The 21,085-nt window shown below is 39.6% G+C and overlaps 1 protein-coding gene across 5 annotated transcripts in view; it reads right to left on the reverse strand.

The window, feature by feature from the left end:
• RTKN2 (rhotekin 2) overlaps positions 1–21,085 on the reverse strand; it is an 89,767-nt gene that overhangs the window by 27,437 nt on the left and 41,245 nt on the right. For all 5 annotated transcript variants that reach the window (XM_073353427.1, XM_073353428.1, XM_073353426.1 and 2 more), the window contains 4 exons: positions 19,340–19,398; positions 10,901–10,954; positions 9,743–9,860; positions 7,499–7,699 (listed from right to left, as the gene is read on the reverse strand). In XM_073353427.1, coding sequence (XP_073209528.1) covers positions 7,499–7,699; positions 9,743–9,860; positions 10,901–10,954; positions 19,340–19,398 — 432 coding nt within the window. The remainder of the gene's footprint in view (positions 1–7,498; positions 7,700–9,742; positions 9,861–10,900; positions 10,955–19,339; positions 19,399–21,085) is intronic.

The following is a 21,085-nucleotide window of genomic DNA, read 5'->3' on the forward strand; positions in this document are numbered from 1 at the left end:
TCTCTCAAGGAAAGATGGGAAGCAAAATTTGATAAATTACCATTATGTAAAGAAGCTTTTTACTAAGAATATTTGAGAGATAGTGTGCGCAACTGAAATTAAAACTGGTTTTTTGGGATGAGTGGCTGTGATTTGTCAGTCCCCAAATGTTACTGTTAATAGCATGCAACACTTCAAATTCAGTTTTGCTAGTACTGACTGAGCTATACTAACACTTATTTGGTCACATCTCATTTATAGCATAAGAAAAAAGTTAATAGTGGAAACAGTAATCAATAGTATATATATATATGATGTCAGTGTTTCTTATTAAGTAACTTTCTCATTTCATTATTTGAATATTTACATTTTTAACATTAATGTTCCATTTACTCCTCTCCTGCCCCCTCCCCCTTCCATTAACACATTGAAAGGCATCTCTCCTCTCAAAAGAAAGATAGGAGAATCTATCTCAGGAGGCTCTTAGTCACCAGGAGTCAAGACAGAGAGCTCAGGAGAGAAGAGGGCTATTTTTAGATGGTTTGCTGTTGCTTCTCTCTTTGAAAGCTGTAAACCATATGCAGGTAAATATGGCTAGCAACTAATTTATTTGCTACACCTAAAAACAAAACAAAGCCAGTGAAGGGATGTCTCTGCTTAACTTGGATACATGGCAAATGCATCTAGCTGAGCTAATCACCAGACCTTCTGCAACATACTTCTTTCTAAATTAACCTATTACTCCAGCCCAGGCCTACTCAAAACCACTGACAACAATAAAGTTGAAGCAGCTAAATGAACATGCCTAAATCCGCTCACTGTCTTAGCCACTAATATTCTTTTTAAAACAAGTGTTGGTGTTTAAAACAAATGGTTAGTGTTAGAGGTTTCAGATACTCAAGTAATAATTTAAATAAACTTGTGTCTCATTTCTGAGAACAAAAGTTCAGGACCTGGAACAGAAGAAAGGCTAGAACTAATGTTATTAAAATGGTTACCAACCAGATTTTTGTATTTGCAATCGATGATGCCTCTTCAGACTTCTAACAATACTTTAAGAGGCTAGCCAATTCATATGAAAAATGTGGGTGACTAGAGACTAGGTAAGGCCTCACTGGTGCCCAGTACTACTCTTTAAAATTCAGATACTTTTAAGACTATTGCTTATTGATACATGGACCAAATCATATACATTGTACTGAGTTGGAGCATGCTGGAATGAGCTTTCCAAGATTTTGTTTTGTCCTACTGGGTAAGATTTCTTGGAACAGGCCTGTTTTTAAACTAAAGCCAATAAACAGTCTTGCTAGTTTGAAACAAAGAAAACTGGAGGGTTTTTTAATGTTTCCCTTTAATGTTTAAAAAACAGTAGAACAGATTTATGAACCATGACTCTGGCTTCACTCTGACCTATAATATGACACTAAAGAGTACCAGTATTCTGTCTTACCTTTTCATCCACAGAAACAACAGCCATTGAAGAGTTTTTTTAAAAATTCCTAATTACCACCATTGACGTACTTTGTTTAAATCACAAGCAAACTTAAAAGTGTTGGGAAATGTTACTGGGCAAACTACAAAAATTTAAAGATTATTTTTAAAATGACTATTTATTATGGGAACAGCACTTACAGATTATGTGAATGTGGAAAAACGTGGAATCAAAAAAGGGAGGTTACTTACCTGTAACTGGAGGTTCTTTGAGATATGTGGTCCCTATCTGTATTCCACTGAGGGTTACGTGCAAGTGCTATGCACCCGGGCTTTTAAAGTAGTATTGTTCAGCGGTCCGCACATGTGCCCCTGTATTGCCTTGTGGTTTCACCCAAGGCAATAAAGGTTGGGACAGACTGCCAGCATCTCCAGTTCCTTCTCCACTGCAGATTTATTAAATTTGCAGCAGAGGGGAAGGAGGATGGGATTGGAATACAGACAGGGACCACACACCTCAAATAACCTCCACATACAGGCAAGTAACCTCTCCTCGTTCTTCGCATGATGGTCTCTATGGTATTCCACTGAGGGTGATTGACAAGCAGTGTCTAGATAGGAGAAGGATGCGAGGAAGATGATGGAACTGTAAAATGGAGGCTCACTGTGCCGAATGAGGCGACTGTCGTGGAATCACATACTAGAGCGTAGTGGAAGGAAAAGATGTGTACCAAACTCCACGTGGCTACCTTACATATATCTGCAAGGGGCATGTCATGGAGGTTGATATTTGTGCTCTCGTTGAATGGGCCTGTATCCACCTGGTGGGGAGCATCCCAACAATTGATAGCAGCGCATAATACACCCAGAGACCCATTTAGAAATTCTCTGGGTGGAAATGACCTGCCCTTAAATTCTCTCTGTTATGGTGACAAATAGCCTTGGAGACTTCTGGAATGGCTTTGTCCTTTGGATGCAAAAGGCCAGGGCTCTACACACATCAAGGGAATGAAGTCATCATTCTTCATTAGAGGCCAGTGGTAAGGAGATGACTTCCAGTGGGATGGTGAGTATAGTGTCCATGGATTGGTGTATAGGAGAGTAGACCCCTTGCAGCCATAGCTGTAGTCCATCTGAGGAGAAGACCTTTCAACCCATAAGGTCTTACCTTCCCTGTCTGCCAGAATGGAGCGTGGGTGTTGTTTGGTCTGCTCCCACACAGCTTGTATCACCAAGGATTTTGGAGGCGGATGTGAAAATAGAAATTCTGACACATTAGTGGGGATGTAGTATCTTTTCTCAGCTGCCTTGGTGGTGTGCACGGGACCAAAATATGCCACACAGTTTGCGCCGGTTGAAGAATGGCCTCATTGATTGGTTGAGCCACCCTTGCTGGTACCAATGCATGCAGAATGTCTAGTAACTGATGTTGACTGTTCTACAGCTCTCCTCGTGGGATCTCAAGAGCACTGGCTATCCTCTGTACCAGCTCTTGAAACTGTCAGCAGTCGTCTGGTGGGGAGGAAGTTGTCGATGACACGGCAGCATCTGGAGACAACAAACTTAGTCTCTCCATATCCACCGGTATTGACTCACTGATTTGCCTGGTTCTGTCATCTAACCCCATTTCTGAATCTCTGCTGGACAAAGTTTGTGGGGACGAGATGGGGGAGTCCTCAAGGCAAACAGGACCGCTCTGAAGGCGAATACTGAGGCCACGAACTCCAATATAGCCAACCTGGTTGAGCTTGCTGCTGTTGAGCCTGTGCCCATGGAGCAGGGTACCAGCGCCAGGGATAAGGCAAAGTGGGGAACTGCCACAGTGCCGTCGGAACCCTTTGGTAGTCGTGCTTCGAGAGTGGGAGCGGCGGGCTGTGTCTAATGTTCACATCCTCAGAATTGGAAACCTCCACAAACGGCATTGCCAACAGAGCTATTAGAACGAGATGTGTCAGAGTAGCATGGGTAGCATGTGGCAGAAGTAGTGGGGGATGATGGGGCCCTCTGAGCAAGTAAGCGCACCAGAGCACGGGGAGACCTCAGTCCCTCCAAGGCGAATAGCTCATGGGGGCCAGGAACACTTCCGAGTCTACCAGGCATCAGTGGTATCTGGACTATTGATGGGACCAGAACTGGTAAGGGCATCTGTCTCAGAACCAACGGTTCAAGGGAAGCTGGTGGAGCTGAAGTAGACAGAGTAAGAGAGTCTGAAATCAGTACAAATGGATTCAGTGAGTGGTGCAGCCTTTAGTTACTCTTGTGAACCTTAAAATGCATCATTCCTCTGTGGCTGGAAGTCATGGATGGTGCAATGTCCTTCTTGGACTTGGAGGAAGACTTACTGCTATGCTTATGCATGTGCTTCTGGGACTCATGACTGGGCCTTAGCACGGCGTCTGTAGCACTGATACCAGCAGAGCTGAACGGAGGTTCTGCGGTACAGGGAGGGTCTTTAGGGTGCTCAGGCCGATATACAGGGGGGTTCCCCGGCTAGGATCCAATTTTGGCCCCATGGCAGCCTCCATGAGGTTGAGTTGAAGAACTTGGCTTTCCCACATATAGACAAGGAAGGAGAGGCAGATACTACATATGGATACGATGTGGGATTTCCCCAAACAGCACTGGTGCACATCACTGATGGAAAACGAGCAAGGGCACAAACCATATGTTTTAAATCCTGGCATATTTGGCATAATCCAGTATCCAGGCACGGATGGGTGGGGAGGAGGGATTGTTTGGCAGGAAAACCGCTGAAGCAGCATTCCAAGTCCTTAATCCTATCAGCTACTATGAAACTAGAAATTTTTAATAAAACAATAAAACAGTAACTATGAATGAGGATAAAATCAATTTTTCTAAAATTTGTTGAAAATGCCTCACTAAGGACAAGAGAGCAACAAAAGCTCCGACTTGGACCATGCAGCAGCGAGGAGGAACCGGAGACTCTGGCGGTCCGCCCCGCACTTTATCGCCTCGGGTGAAACCACAAGGCAATAGAAGGGCACATGCCAAACGACACTACTTTCAAAAGTTCTGGCTCCAGGCACATGCGCATAACCCTCAGTGGAATGTAATAGGGACCATCGCTCGAAGAAAACACTGTTCTGTGCCAAATTCAATTAGGTAAGCTCCTGCCAAGTGGCTAGTAAGCATTTAATGCCTTAGATATTGCACACACCTGTGCTTTACAGCAAGTGGGCAGAAAAGCTACTATAAGCATATACTATGGAAACAACAACAAATGAAAGACTCTGGACACTGGTTCATGAACGCAGAGTGGAGGGAAATCACTGTGCTAGATTTAACAGCAAAACAACTGTTTAACAGGATAAAACAGCCATCTTTTAAATGGAAAAACCTAGTACATTTTACTTTGTTTCTTCCAACATACAACAGAGTAGAACAGAATGTTGGGAGAACAGAGAGGTAATATACCCTTTTTCTAAGTCACTGTAGCATGAACATATATGATAGTAAGCTATGTACAGTGCTGGCTGCCTCAGTGTAAAATATTGAAGATATGAAATGTTCAGAATACAGCTATCAAGAGGATAGAAAGGTTGAGGAGTTGTGTATAATCAAAAAACAGAGCTGCAAGTGTATGGCTTGAGGGAAAAGGAGCTTAGGTAATTAGAGTTTACACATCTGAAAGAACAAGAACTGTGATACAGAGAAGGATAATTAGGAGTACCAGAAAAAAAGGTGTTTTAAAAAGTATAAAGTATTTCTATTGGTAACAATGGTTCAAATATGGAATAGGAACCAAGGTAAGATGCAGAAGCTCCATCACTAAACACACTATTCACAATTAGGGCTATCAAATGATTTAAAAAATTAACTGCAATTAATCGTGCTGTTAATAATAGAAAACTATTTTCAAATATTTTGATTCAATTACAACACAGAATATGAAGTGCAGAGTGCTCACTTTATATTTATTTTTATTACAAATATTTGCATGGTAAAAAACAAAAGAAATAGTATTTTTCAATTCACCTAATACAACTGTAATGCAATCTCATCATGAAAGTTGAACTTGGAAATGTAGAATTATGTACAAAAAATAACTGCATTGAAAAATAAAACCAAACAACGTAAAACTTTAGAGCCTAGAAAGTCCACTCAGTCCTACTTCTTGTACAGCCAATTGCTCAGACAAACAAGTTTGTTTACATTAGCAGGAGATAATGCTGCCCATTTCTTGTTTACAGTGTCATCTGAAAGTGAGAACGGGTGTTCATCTGGCACTGTTATAGCTGCTGTCGCAAGACATTTACATGTCAGATGCGCTAAAGATTCACATGTCCCTTCATGTTTCAATCACCATTTCAGAAGACGTGTGTCCATGCTGATGGCGGGTTCTGCTCGATAACAATCCAAGGCAGTGCGGACCAATGCATGTTCATTTTCGTCATCTGAGTCAGATGCCACCAACAGAAGGTTGATTTTCCTTTTTGGTGGTTCGGGTTCTGTAGTTTCCACACCAGAGTGTTGCTCTTTTAAGACTTCTGAGAGCATGTTTCACACCTCATCCTTCTCAGATTTTGGAAGGCACTTCAGATTCTTAAACCTTGGGTCAAGTGCTGCAGCTATCTTTAGAAATCTCACATTGGTACCTTTTTGCATTTTGTCAAATCTGCAGTGAAAGTGTTCTTAAAATGAACATGTGCTAGGTCATCATCTGAGACAGCTAGAACATGAAATATATGGCAGAATGCGGGTAAAACAGAGCCGGAGACATACAATTCTCCCCCAAGGAGTTCAGTCATAAATTTAATTAATGCATTTTTTTTTTTTTTAACAAGCATCGTCAGCATGTCCTTTGGAACGGTGGCCAAAGCATGAAGAGGCATACAAATGTTTAGCATATCTGGCACATAAATACCTTGCAACGCCAGCTACAAAAGTGCCATGTGAATGCCTGTTCTCACTTTCACGTGACATTGTAAAAACAATCTCTCGTAAATGTAAACAAACTTATTTGTCTTAGCGATTGGCTGAACAAGAAGTAGGACTGAGTGGACTCGTAGGCTCTAAAGTTTTACATTGTTTTGTTTTTTAATACAGTTATGTAACAAAAAGAACTACATTTGTAAGTTGCATTTCACAATAAAGAGATTGCACTACAGTACTTGTATGAGGTGAATTGAAAAATACTATTTCTTCTGTTTATGATTTTTACAGTGCAAATATAGGTAATCAAAAATAATAATATAAAGTGAGCACTGTACTTTGTATTCTGCGTTGAAATCAAAATAAATACATTTGAAAATGTAGAAAAACATCCAAAAATATTTAATACATTTCAATTGGTATTCTATTGTTTAACAGTATGATTAAAATTGCAATTAATCTCAATTTTTAATTTTTTTTTAGTTAATTGCACAAGTTATTCAGAATAACTATTCACAATATGTTCTGTAAGGCACTCGGATATTCAGTAGGGACAGTACTGAGTACTGCACAAAAGGTGGACTAGAGGTCTACTAGGTTTTTCCCACCTTAAAACCTCTAATCATTACATTAATAGTTTTTTTCATTTAATATTAAAGAATTAAGATTTCCAACAGCAGTATTAAAATATATCAAGTGTGCTTGGCACCCACAAATCTCACTAAAGTCAAAGAGAACAGAAGGTACTGTGTACCTTTGAAAATTAGGCCACTTCTATTTATATAAATTATGGGGCCTAACTTTAAGCACCCCAATTTGAAAACCTCAGTCAAAATATTTGTCAACTATTCTACACTACACGGTGTGCAGTTGTGGTGTTCCACCTGCTGATTACCACCATGTACGTTTTCTCATGTCTGTTTAAAAAAGAAATCGATTATGTAGCTTGTAAAAAATAGTCAATTTTTGCAGCAGTGTGGTGATGAAGTAATACCTGTTCATGTAGTTAAGGTCAGAATCAGGACCCAAGGCTGATGTACATGATGTGAATTCACTCCTGCATTCTGATTTTCTCTTGAAATGAAAGTTATGTTCCACATGGACATATATTGAACTACTCATATCTTAGCAATTTTCTAAAGTTCTACAAGATTTTTTAGCCTACAAGAAACATAATTAAGAAAAAATAGCTTACAGTATGATTGGGTCAGTGAATGAAAGGGATTCAGGGTTGTCTTCTTCTTGCAAAGAGTTGATTTTCTTTCCAGTAGCTTTACCAATGGATGTCTTAAATTTGTTGGCTAGCTTCTTAGGAGTGTTTGTTATAGTTGAAGATTGGTCTGTACAGCAACTATACACTTCAAACTTTACTTGGAAGTCTGGCCCCGCTTCATCACTGAAAACAATTTTTTTGGATAATTTGTGAATTAACTGAGTACAGAATGAAAGTACAATAATGTATACTGTTCATCAAGGTAAAGAATTCCATTAGATTGCCAGAACAAATTGTGTGTTAAAATGGAATTAAGGACAAGAGTATGTATCAGCAATTTAAGAATAGAAATTATAGTGATGTTATAATTATCCCATAAACAAACATTATAAAAACACAGGAAATTCAAAGTTTAGACTAAAACGTGAGAAAGCCAAATGTATTATGGAAATGCAGATAAGGCATCCAAACGAACAAGCAACATGATACGCTGTACCAGTACATACACCTCGGTAACAAATATATCTCAATCCACTTGAAGCTGAAGTTCAAGTTTGTTTGAGAGTATGACTGTAAGGAATTAAATATGTGCATCACAGAAAGTTGTGTGTGAAATTAATAAAGATTTTGTTGCAGTGCATAAATGAGTTTGAATATTACCATGTTTGGCTGCAAAGGCATGTAAGTTGCTGTGAATATTAATACTGGCCTACCTGATTTTTAGTCATTGCATTAATAGCAAGGACACTTGGGCAATCTAAAACGGTTAAGTTTTTTGTGAAGGATTACAAAATGCTTGGGCTTTTCATACAATTTAATTTTAAACTCCCAATGCTGAAGCTTTAGATTAGATTCACAAGGCAAAAAATGGATAAATATTCTGAATGCTAAAAAGTGACATTTCTATTCATTATCAAAATTTCAATTTTTTAAAAATACAGCATTTCTAAGTGATGGTTACCAAAGTCTAGATTTGTAAATGAAACTACATGAATAGTAAAAAAGTGTATAATAAAATAAATTAATTATTCTTAACACACTGAGATTGTTTGGTTTAAACTATGCCTTTAGATTAGTTTCTCCAAAGGCCCTGCATTCTCTAATGTGGCTTTGCTATATGTATCAACAACAGCTGAATGAATTGAAATGTTCTCTCGAGTTGTTAGACAGAAACCTGGGCAATTAAGGAGTTGGCTTATGATGATCTACAAATATTTTTAAGTAGTTTTTTGCCCTACTTATTTATGCTTCATAAAGATAAAGATTTTATAAAAATTATTTAACCTTTGAAACATCTGGAATATCAAAACAGTCTTCTGTGGTTTGCTGCAAGACTTACTACAGGTCTATTGTTAGCTCTCCTACCCTTTAATGGGTGGAGTTAAATCTTTGCCTTACATATTCATTTGAACAGGTGTTAACAAAAAACATTCTTAAAGTCTGTTTAGAAATCCCTTTCCTTCTCAACTTCTCAGTTTTCAGTCTATCAGCTTTTGTTTTAACTAGTTCTTGAGTTACCAGAGAGCTTCCAGGGTAGATATGATTCAAATATTTAATTAAAAACGAGGGGGAAAAACCACTAAGTGCCTCACAACCTTTCTTTATAAGTTAAAAACACACAAAGGAATACAAGCCCAATTCCTCCTCCACCTTTAATGGGCGGTGAATAACTTCCTGTCCAGTTTTCACAACGAGAAGGATGGTGGCTGTGGCACAGGCTCATGAAGGTGCAGTGGAAGACCAAGCAGAGAGTTTGTTTGTTTTTCAGTACCTAGTGGCAATAAGAAGGTGAACTATGGGATCCCTGAAAAAAAATATGATAGCTGCCTTATGTGGTGATTGTATCCAACATTTTAAGTATTAATGTTTCTCGTTTACATGAAGTTCTGTAAAATACTTTCAGTTTTAATGCATTAATTTAATTACACACACACGCACACACACAGCAGCCCCACTCATTTAAATCACAGTAAAACATTTCTGAATATGACACAATGGAAAAGGCATATAGTTCAAGTGATCTAGCTAAATATAGCATCACTATAGGAGCCCAAATTCCTTGGGTAAAGAGAAGGATTCACCACCCATCCAAGTCATCAGAAGAACTTCCATTTATTTCAGTAGCTATTGGATCAAGACGTATGTACATATCACATCATGTCTTGTTTCATAAGAAAAAGACAAAAGTTAACATGTTTACTTTGTTCAACAAAACTTGATACTCACAATATGGTTACATTTTCAAAACAGATATCAGTTATTGCCTTATCCACAATAACCATGTCTGTATCAAAAACCTCAGCTCCCATTTTGAATAAGCAAAAAATTGCATAGCGCGGTGATCCTGGGGAAGAACCAAAGAAATGTTTTAGCAGAGACGTTATGTAACACAACGTTAAAGTTTTCCTGTAAATGAAGACATTGAAATGAGTTTCAAATGAAATTTAACTTGAATCTATGATGCGTTATCAAAGAATTCTTGTAATCATAAATTATACATCCTAGAGTGTTATGCATTTTGTAGTTGAACCATCAAAGCTGCTGCATCTGCTAAGCAACATTTCTAGAAAGAAAAGTTAATTTCAACCTCTACTCAAGCATTCCTTTCTACAGGCATCTATAATATTTGCTAATAATTTCAAATACTTCAGTAAAAAGTATTTGTGCTCAATAAGATCAATTAAAACCAAACCAAAACAGCTGAACACCAGAGTGTATACCATATTATGAATGCACTAATGGATTAGAGTATTTTGCCATACTAAGCCCCTCTGACCCTATTGAAAACAAAGTGAAATCAATGCCAGGTGACAGCTGGAACAGATTTAGGGTTAATCTCCATTACATAGCGAAGTGCATGCATTTGTGAAGACTACCAAATAATCCACTCAACGCCAACAGAGAGAACTTTAATTTAAATCCTTCTCTGGTAAAGGCATCTCCCACCAAATATGCTTTCAAATTCAGGAAAAAAGATACAACAAGTTTATTCAGAATTTTTTCAGCTGTTAGTCAACTTAGTGGTGCCACTTTTCTATTTCTTCCTCTGAAGTTTCAATCTTCCTCTCTCAAAAGCATCTCCAACATCCACCTAAACTACAGTATTAGAATTTCATTCAGCTCAGATACGCCCAGGCTTCTCCACAGCACTTTCTCAGTAGTAGCAATTTAAATGAATAGAAACTGCATAATTCTAACCTATTTTAAATGGCTACCACCACTGCCTTCAGGGTAAGAGTTACTGTGCAGTAGTGCAGATAGTACATAGTTCTGCAAAATTCTCTCAAAAAGATATAGTGAAAAGGAGGGTCTCCACTCCGTGTCCAATTTAAACTTTGATAAACATTACCTGTTTATATAACAGTTCAATAAAATCTAACATACTTTCTTTATTGTTGAAGTGATCAGAGCCTTTCCACATTAATGGTATGCGAATATCTAAAGAAGAAAAGGAAAAATTAAGTTATAAGCAACAGTGTAGACCTGCGGTCCAAATAAAACACAGAATATTTCTGGTCTGTTTTTCTACCGTTCTATTTCTGGCCATAGTATGGCCTACTCTTTCGATCCAACAAATAGCATAACTAATTCAATCACTACCACTAATGCCAAAAGAAACTTCATAACTTAACTAGCTCAATATGAAGTGTCATTCTCCTTTAGAAATGTTTTATCCCAGCATAGTTCATAATCTTATTTAAGAATATCTGAAATAACATCTCCAAGTGGCTGCTGGAATGTGGCTCTGAGTGATATTTAAGTCCATTTTACAGTGAAGATATGTTACGTGAAATACTCTTGCTATGTTTGTGCTGGTAACCACTCATTTTGCTACAAGACAGACAAACCCTCTATATTTAAAGCTAACTGGGAGAAGTTTGTGTGGCAAGTGCTTATTCTTGCCTTGCCAGTCATTGAACAAATACCACTTGCAATTACATACCAAGTTTGGATCACCTTTGACACAAAAATTAAAAAAAGCTTTTTAGTAGGACTGTTGATTAATCGCAGTTAACTGATTCGATAACTCAAAAAAATTAATCGCAATTTAAACCATTAATTGCAATTTTAATTGTGCTGTTAAATAATAGAATACCAATTGAAATTTATTAAATATTTTGGATGTTTTTCTACATTTTCATATATATTGTATTCTGTGTTGTAACTGAAATCAAAGTGTATATTATTTTTGTTTACAAATATTTGCACTGTAAAAATGATAAAATAGTATTTTTCAGTTCACCTCATATAAGTACTGTAGTGCAATCTCTTTGTCGTGAAAGTGCAACTTACAAATATAGATTTTTTTTTGTTTGTTACATGACTGGAATCAAAAAACAAAACAATGTAAAACTTCAGAGCCTACAAGTCCACTCAGTCCTACTTCTTGTTCAGCCAATTGCTAAGACAAATAAGTTTGTTTACATTTAAGGGAGATATTGCTGCCCTCTTCTTATTTACAGTGTCACCAGAAAGTGAGAACAGGCATTTGCATGGCATTTTTGTAGCTGGCATTGCAAGGTAATTATGTGCCAGATATGCTAAACATTCATATGCCCTTTCATGCTTCGGCCACCATTCTAGGGGACATGCTTCCATGCTAATGACGCTCATTAAAAAAAAATAATGTGTTAATTAAATTTCTGACTGAACGCCTTGGGGAGAATTGCAGGTCCCCTGCTCTGTTTTACCCACATTCTGCCATATATTTCCTGTTATAGCAGTCTCGGATGATGACCCAGCATATGTTGTTCATTTTAAGAACACTTCACTGCAGATTACACAAAACACAAAGAAGGTACCAATGTGAGATTTCTAAAGATAGCTACAGCACTTGACCCAAGGTTTAAGAATCTGAAGTGCCTTCCAAAATCTGAGAAGGATGAGGTGTGAAACATGCTTTCAGAAGTCTTAAAAGAGCAACACTCTGATGTGGAAACTACAGAACCTGAACCACCAAAAAGGAAAATCAACCTTCTGCTGGCGGCATCTGACTCCACCAACATCCAAAAATAATAAATGGTGTTCTATTATTGGTTAACAGTGTGATTAATCGTGATTACTTTTTTTAATCACTTGACAGCCCTTTTTAGTTAAGAGAAAAAGTTACCTTTTACTTTATAACCATATTAAAGGGCTAAAGGCAGAGCAGCTTAATTCTTCTAAGTCACTTGCTTTTGGTAATTAACAATGGAGCTGGTATTTCTTTAAACAAACTTCTTATTTCATCTTCCCTGATAAGTTCAATTTTATCTGACACTGGCAGACAGCAGTGCCTATTGTTATTTATAGATTTATTCCTCAAATACATGCCACGTGAAGTGAACTCTATAAAACAAAGTTGGCTCCAGAAGTACAATACGGCAACTTTATAAAGAGCATGCAATATTTAGGTGACTTGAGATGGCATCAGTGAACGGCATTAGTGCAAATATGCTGGCTTTCATTAAAAAAATCTTTAACATCTTTTTATATAGGAATTTTACTAGCTGTGGAATTGGTCTGTACAGAAAGTATACAGAAAAAATACACAGATACTTCTGCAGCAAGTCCCATTAGTCAGTTATTCCCAGAGGACTTTTCATCCAAGGTTTCTTGTTGTTTTCATTGGACCAGCAGTAAGGTTGTTATAAAGTGTTTGATTTGTTCAGTACGTATGTTATCTAGACCAGCAGCTTTGCCATTCTTCAGGGTGTTATTCTGGAGGTTAATTTGGTCATTTTACATTGTGCCTCAAAATTGTAAGTTTCCTGCTCTTCTTGCTACTCAAGCTGGATCTTGGGTTGTCTGTTTGGTGCCCTGCTATTTTCTAGGAGTTGGTGTACAACCTGGTCTTCAAGAACATTGTATTGTTGCTCTGCCTTTCTTGGGTCATTGTTAAGCTTCCAGATGGTAATCCATGCTTTCTTGCTGCTATGGGTCGTATCCGTACTCTCAATAAGATTCTGCCATGACTTCCGTTTTTCCTCCATTAGTGCAGAGACCAGTTCTTCACAATTGTCGTCCGTGCACATTTTGGCTATCAGGTTGTGTTTTGCACACCAGAGCCCTTTGACATTTGCTGATATTATTGTCAGTGCTGGCCTTGATGAGGACCATTTTGAATGACATTGACACTGCTTTGATGTTCAGGTACAGTCAGTCGGTTATGTTGATGACTGAGTTGGTCTGCACGCATAGAAATACTTTGGTTAGATTGTAGTCATAGGTGTTCAGCATGATTTACAGATTTAGAGAATCTAGCCACCAGACTAGCTGACATTTGGACTGACCAAATCAAACACTTCGGACCAGCAACAAAGACCTGGTTGCTTAAGTTGTTTAACATGTGCTCAGTCACACACAAAGCAATGAGCATGTGTTGTGACACTCCTGAAGCTACAGAAGGATGCAATGGAGCTGGTATTTCTGAAGAAATTCAGGCCTATATCACTATTATCACCTCTGCAAACTGTACAAGCATCACATCTTAAATCATCTACCACCAGTTGCTGAAAAGCACCTAATCCCAGAGTAAGGTGGAGTCTACCCAGGAAAATCATGCACGGGAAAAGTGCTAAACATCAGCCAATACATCAAAGATGGCCTTGAAAAGGATATGGTAGCAGGCACTGTGTTTGTTGTCCTATCAGCAGGATATGACATAATGAATTACTGAAGGCTCCTCTCTAAAAAATACAACATGCTGAAAGATCACCACTTTGTATAACTGGTTCAATCTCTATTAGAGCACTGATGTTCTTACATTGAACTACGCAGGAAGCAGAGTTTATAGCAGCAAAAGAAAATGGCCTACCACAAGCAAGCATACTCTTGCCAGTACTCTTCAACATCTACACAAATGATCAACTGTTCCAGCTCAACACAAGAAGTTTTATCTATGCCAATGATCTATATGTTGCTGCCCCAGCCAAGGATCTCACCCTGATGTAAGCTACATTAATATCAGCACCATCTGGGCGCTTAGTCTATTACACTAGGAACTAGTTGCATGCCAACACAGCCAAAACACAAGCGAGTCTCTTCCATCCTCAGCATCTGAGGCCAATATACAGCTCATCATCATTTGGAATGGGGTACCGCTTGCTCAACACTGAAATCCTGTCTACCTTGGAGTGACGCTATACGGTACTCTCTCCTTCAAGGCACACATGAAGAAGACAAAAGGCAAAGTTAGTGCCCGGAACAACATACTCAGTAAACTTGCAAATTCAAAATGGGGAACCAACCCAGCAACACTAACAGCCACTGCACTTGCACTTTGCTATTTGACAGCTGAATACGCAGGTCCAATGTGAGAAAGGTCAGCTCACACAAAGAACCTGGACCATGTGCTGAATTAACAGCTACATCATATGATGCCTAAAACAAATAGCTTCTGTGGCTATTAGGAGAGCAGACATCTGCTTCATGGTCATAGCAGTTAGTTGCCTGAAATCTCGGAAAAGCTTCCTAACTGCAACAGAATCACTTAAAAAAAATGCTGACAGCTGAACAAGTGGAAATGTGGCTCAAATGGCTCAACATACCCAATGAAGATGCCAAATACCCATCTACATTGCCAAACACCTTCCCGCAGGTGCAGAAAAAGATTGGTTAACCTGGAGATGTTTAAAATGACTCCGATCAAGAGCTGACAGGTCAAAAGTCAATATGCAGAAGGGAAGCTATTCCAACTACCTAGACACACATGACTGAGGTGAACTGCAAACCACAGAACATCTGTGGGTCTTCTGGCTCCTGGAGGAACTGTGCACCAGAAAGATCTCACCAGGATTACAGATCAGGCCATATCACGTGCCCAACACTGGAAAAATCTATGGTTGTGGTAAAGGGACACAAGATGAACCAGAATAACTGTAGAAAGAGTTTCAGGAGTTACATTAAATTCAAATGTTTACATTTAGGCAAGATTAAGGTGTGATTCACAATATTAAGTGTCACAATGGCGGAGCTTTACAGGCTCATCTATTTTTAAGTGTGTACAGGAGACCTGATGAATTTTCTTTCAGTCTTTAAGGTGCCACCGGAATCCCCATGGTTTTTGTGGATACAGATTAACACGGCTACCCCTCTGATACAGTGGATGGTGAGTATACAATTTTAGATGATCCTAACTTTTAAAAATCAATGCCAAATACCTCAAACTAAGCCAAGACACTTTCTGAAATTGCCTTTCAGTTTCAAAATTTCAGTCATTCTAGCTGTCTAAAAGTAAAGGTTTTTAAAATAAGAAAAGTGTTTTTGTCCATTTTCCTTTTATTAATTCAAAAAGCTACAGGAATCTCTCAAATTTAAAAAAAACCTGAGCATGGAAAATTTCAGCCTTAAAAGACAAAAGGTCTAAAAGTTATAATATATGGAAATGGAGTTACAGTAGAAAAGTTTTTGAAACTTTAACATAGAAAGTCATGAATGACTGCTACGTTGGCTAACAATTAAGAGTACTTTTGTATGCCTCCTTCGACATTATGAAAGATGAAAAATTTACGCCTTAATCAGAAAAAGTCATCAGGATATAGACACTCAATTACTTGAACAAGTTTAAAATGATACTTGTAAACCATTTATCAAAAATTCAGATCAATTTTCACACATTTTAATTTCAGTTACAATTAGCTGTAAATCCATATGGATTTAAATTAGATACATTCATGTAGTACAATTAATCAGTTTTAAATCCAAGGATTCCTTTTGACATTTTATTTATAGATCATTATAAAAACAGACCTTTAAATTACAGTTATGCTTTTTGATCAACATTTAATTTATTGTCTGCTGACAAAGTAATTGGTAAAACAGATAAATTATATAGTTTATTCATGCAAGGGGGATTTAAATGCATGAAAACAATATAAAAGCAAGAAAAAATTATGGATAACGAATGTATTCCCCACTCCATGCTGAGATAAAGCTGCTACCCTTCTGAGTCTATTCTATGTGCCCTAGCATCCAACAAAATGATTAGAAGATTCCATTAAGCCTTGGTGACAGAACAGCATATTTCACACACCCCAAAAAAGAAAAGACAAATTTAACTTACTTTTAAACTGTCTCTACTGTAATAAAAAATAGAGTCATTGTAACTTGTGTTTTTTTGGTGTTTATTGCTCATTTAAACAGTGATTTAGAAAAAGCATTGTCAATGTCTACCAGATTTTCGCAGGCACCAGCAGCAACCACACTATGAACCAACCTAAGTCATGGTTAAGGATACAAGTCAGTCACGGATTCTGTGATTTTATGAGATCTCTGTGACTTCCTGAAAATTTCAATAATTCAGCCCTGCGACACTGGGGCTCCAGCTTCGGGGCTCCAGCTTCAGCCCCATGGCGCTGGCTTCAGTAAATCCATGATTTATTGTTCATTGCCCATGTCCTGTCCATGACTTAATAACAATACCCATGCCAAAATCATAGCCTTAGTCATGGCATAAGGTCAACAGAGTAGCACATGTTTACACTAAGGCTAAAGCTGGCCCAACATGTACACGTGCTTGTTTAGGTACAGAACCTACAGTATAACCTTTTTAAAAATGCGTTCAGTAACTGAACACTTGATTCATCAAGTCGGAAGAACCTCAATTCCTATCATAAAATTTTGAAAGATACATTTGGAATCTAACATTTCAGTTTCCCTGTACTTATCTTGTGTCAAATCATGTCAAAAATCAGTGGTGCATCCGAAAATTGAGGATAATACTACCTCACTACTCCGCAGGAGTGTTTTGAGAATAAATAAAGGATTGTGAAGCACTTTGAGATGTACTGATGAAGTGTTAAATAAAAGTTAAGTATTATTACAGTAGATGCTCATCAGTAGCAACATATTGGTGCCCTTTTGTTATGTTGCTCCTAAGTGGCTGTTGCTGTTATGGGAATTGTTCACAATTCACAGTAGGGAAAGTGCTCCCAGGGAAAATGTTGCTCCTAAGCAGTGGTTGCTCTTACAAGGTGTTGCTGGAAACAAGTGTCTACTGTATTGTATAATAAGATCCTACAGATTTCATGATAGGATCATGTAGAAGTTGGGCTATGAGGGATCACGGAAAACATTTTTAAAAACTCCTAACAAATCCTATTCACTTTCAAAGGGATTCGGGCACTTTTGAAATTTTTATCCCAAGACTTGAACTCATGTATTTTTAAGTAAATGAATATATTTACCTTTCAAATGTGTATAAGCGTTTAGGCAAATACAAAAGCATTCCATAATATGAAAGTCCTTCAAAGTAGTAGGAAGATCTTGGGTGGGGTTTTCAAACCCCCCCCCCCCCCCCCAAATTACTAAAGAGCACGGGTTCCACTGAAAGGCAACAGCTTATCCTCCTAAATCAGGGGTCGGCAACCTTTCAGAATTGGTGTGCCGAGTCTTCATTTATTCACTTTAATTTAAGGTTTTGCGTGCCAGTAATACATTTTAATGTTTTTTAGAAGGTCTCTCGCTATAAGTCTATATATTATATAACTAAACTATTGTATGTAAAGTAAACAAGGTTTTCAAAATGTTTAAGAAGCTTCATTTAAAATTAAATTAAAATGCTGATCTTATGCTGCCGGCCCACTCAGCCCGCTACCAGCCTGGGGTTCCATTCACCTAGGCCAGCAGCAGGCTGAGCGGGGCCTGTGGCCAGGACCCCGGCTGGCAAGGGGCCGACAGCCAGAACCCCAGGGGCTGGGACCCCAGACCAGCAGTGGGCTGAGTAGCTCAGCCAGCTGCCACTCAGCCCGCTGCTGGTCTGGGATCCTGGCCCTGCCCACATAGAACAGGTACCTACCTTCTCCCTGGTTCGAGCCCATTCTCTTCCTCTCTCTCTCTGCACTGAGCTGAGGGTGGGAGTGCAGGGCCTGGCCAAGAGCTAGAATGAGGGAGGGGGCTCAGGGTTGGGGCAGGAGGTTTGGGTGTGGAGTGCTTACCTGGGCAGCTCCCATTTGGTGCAAGGGGTGCAAGTGGGAATGAGGGTGTGTGTGTCCAGGAGCTCCCGTTTAGTGGTCAGGGTGAGGTGAGAATGTGGGGCATGAGGTGTGTGTGTGGGGGGGGGGGCTGGGTATGTGTGGGGGGTGCAGGAGTCAGGAATGCGGTCGTGGGGGGGTGTAGGGAGCTGGGAGTGTGTGTGGGGGTGTAGGGGTCAGGGAAGAGGGCTGGGGGTGTGGGCTAGGGTCATGGAGATGCTCCCAGCCCCCTGCCCAGAGCGGCTCATGGCAGGGGGCTGGAGGGGATATGCACCCCTTCCCCAAGGCCCAGTCCCCACCTCTTCTCCGCCTCCTTCCCGAAGCGGCGAGTGCGCTGCGGCTCCGCTTCTGCCCCTCCCTTGCAAGGGCCATCAGCTCATCGGCGGCAGGGAGGGAGAGGAGGAGGGACAGGAACCCAGCACGCTGGGGGAAGAGGTGGAGGAGGGAAGAGCTTGCCTGCCCTGCAGCAGCAGCCTCGGACCAAGCTTCTTCACCCTGCCCCCGCAGGGGGGTGGAGAAGAGCGGGCTGGGGTGGGCAGGATTTTTAACAGCACGCTCCTGCCTGCCAGGGTCCTGGACCCGGCCCCGCTCAGCCCGCTGCCAGCCTGGGTTCAACAGCGGGCTGAGTGGGGCCAGCGGCTGGGACCTGGCAGGCAGCAGCATGCCATTAAAAATCAGCTCGCTTGCCATCGGTTGTCGACACCTGTCCTAAACCATCTAGGCATTTTTTAAAATCTCACCTTGTTTGTATATTTGGCCAAATGAAAAACACTGTCCAATCATATATACTGTGTAATGATTGAGAACTGCTAATATATATAACTTATTCGATTTTTCTAGATTTACAACAAAATGCAACCCAGTTGCGTACCTGATATGGCAACCTTTCCTCTACATGCTGCACGCTCTTTAGTCCGAACATCTGAACACCTGCCAAAAGAAACAGAAGACTTGGAATAATGTACTTTTACCTCTAAAAGCAAGCTTTTGAACAACATTAGCAGTTTTTAAAACTTCCACAACTGAACAGGTTTAAGATGAAAGTTTCACATGTGTTCAGTCCAGATGCTTTTCTTTAAAGAAGAATTTGGCTACCTTTGGTTGTAGAGGCGCCCATGCTTAAGTTGTTCGGTTTGGTGTATTCTTGAAGGAAGATATTGTAAACTTCCCTAATTTCACAGAGGATTGGATCCTTAAACCATGTAAACTGGACATTAAAGGGTAAGTGAGCAGATCTGTCTTCCCTGCATTTTCCAACTCCAAGAGAATCTAGTTATGTCTATTGCTTCTCCCTTTCCTTCACACACGCACACACACACACACAAGTGAAGAGACTATAATTTACTTTCTCCATTTGAGCATATTAAAAGTTGCAGAGATAAACATTTCCTCCTCAACTAACAGACGTTCTTATTTCCAAGTGCTGTGTTTTCTGGGTGATAATTAATATGCAGATTACCTGAGGTTTTGATAAGGGAAAAACTCTAATTAATACACCTTGAAATGAACCTAGAAACAAATCAGGAGCCAATACAATCTCTGAAGCATGTGAAGTGTTCCCTGAGAGAACCACCACTAAGTATGGGGCCAGCCATATTCTGTACTAACTAAAGTTTCCAAGGTGTCTTCAAAAGGTAGTCCCATGTAAATCATAGTGGAGTGGACCAATTTGGAGGTAACAAAGGAATGAACAGTAGTGAGCGCCACATCCATTTGCAACCTCTCTTATCTCCTGGCCAAGTTAAGTTAACAGTTCCTAGTCACTACTGATATCTGGGCATCCAGAAGCAGCTAGGACACCTAGACTGTAAATCTAAGTAAGAAGAGGTCAGCACATCACTCATTTGAGAGAGCAGAAGTCACTTCCACAATTACAACCAATTGCCTCCCATAGCCCTCAGGCACCACCAGTCTTACCTGGATTAAATCTCAGCCAAATGCCAGACACTGGTACAGATGATTGACTGCATTATGACCATTCAACAAAGCAGAGACAAAATCCAAGGCCTGGTCTATACTACATTGGTATACTTATATCACTCGGGTGTGAAAAATCCACTCCCCTGAGCGATGTAGTTATGCCAACCTAACCCCCTGTATCGACAGCATTATGTCGATGGGAAAGTTTCTCCCGACTTTTGTGAAGGTGGATTAACTACACTGTTGGCAGATGCTCTCCTGTTGGTGCAGTAGCGTCTTCACTAAAGCACGAGAGCTGCATCGGTGCAGCTGCACTATTGCAGCTTGTAAGTGTAGACTTGCCCCAAATGTTGTCAGAATACTGATGGAACTGTAACACAAAGCTAATGGTTTCAGGTGCCCTCTGAAAGGGGATGAGACAGAACTCTATAAAGTCCCTGTCAAAGAGAGCTTTTTGGGTGGACAAGCAGCCATCCAGTGCTGTTCTCTAAATCGCTGACAAAAAAAAAACCCAAAAAAACCAGACACACACACAAATGTATCTCCAAGAATCTATGCTTTGATCTGCAACTGTATCACCACTACCAAAGTGGATTGGTTTAAATCACCTAATGGAAAGTATCAAGTTAAATAATGGATTTTAATCAACTTTGGCATTTGTAAGTCAGTTATTGTCTAAAGAATGGTGCATTCTCAT

The sequence above is a fragment of the Lepidochelys kempii genome, chromosome 7 (assembly GCF_965140265.1).
Source record: "Lepidochelys kempii isolate rLepKem1 chromosome 7, rLepKem1.hap2, whole genome shotgun sequence".
NCBI lineage: Eukaryota > Metazoa > Chordata > Testudines > Cheloniidae > Lepidochelys > Lepidochelys kempii.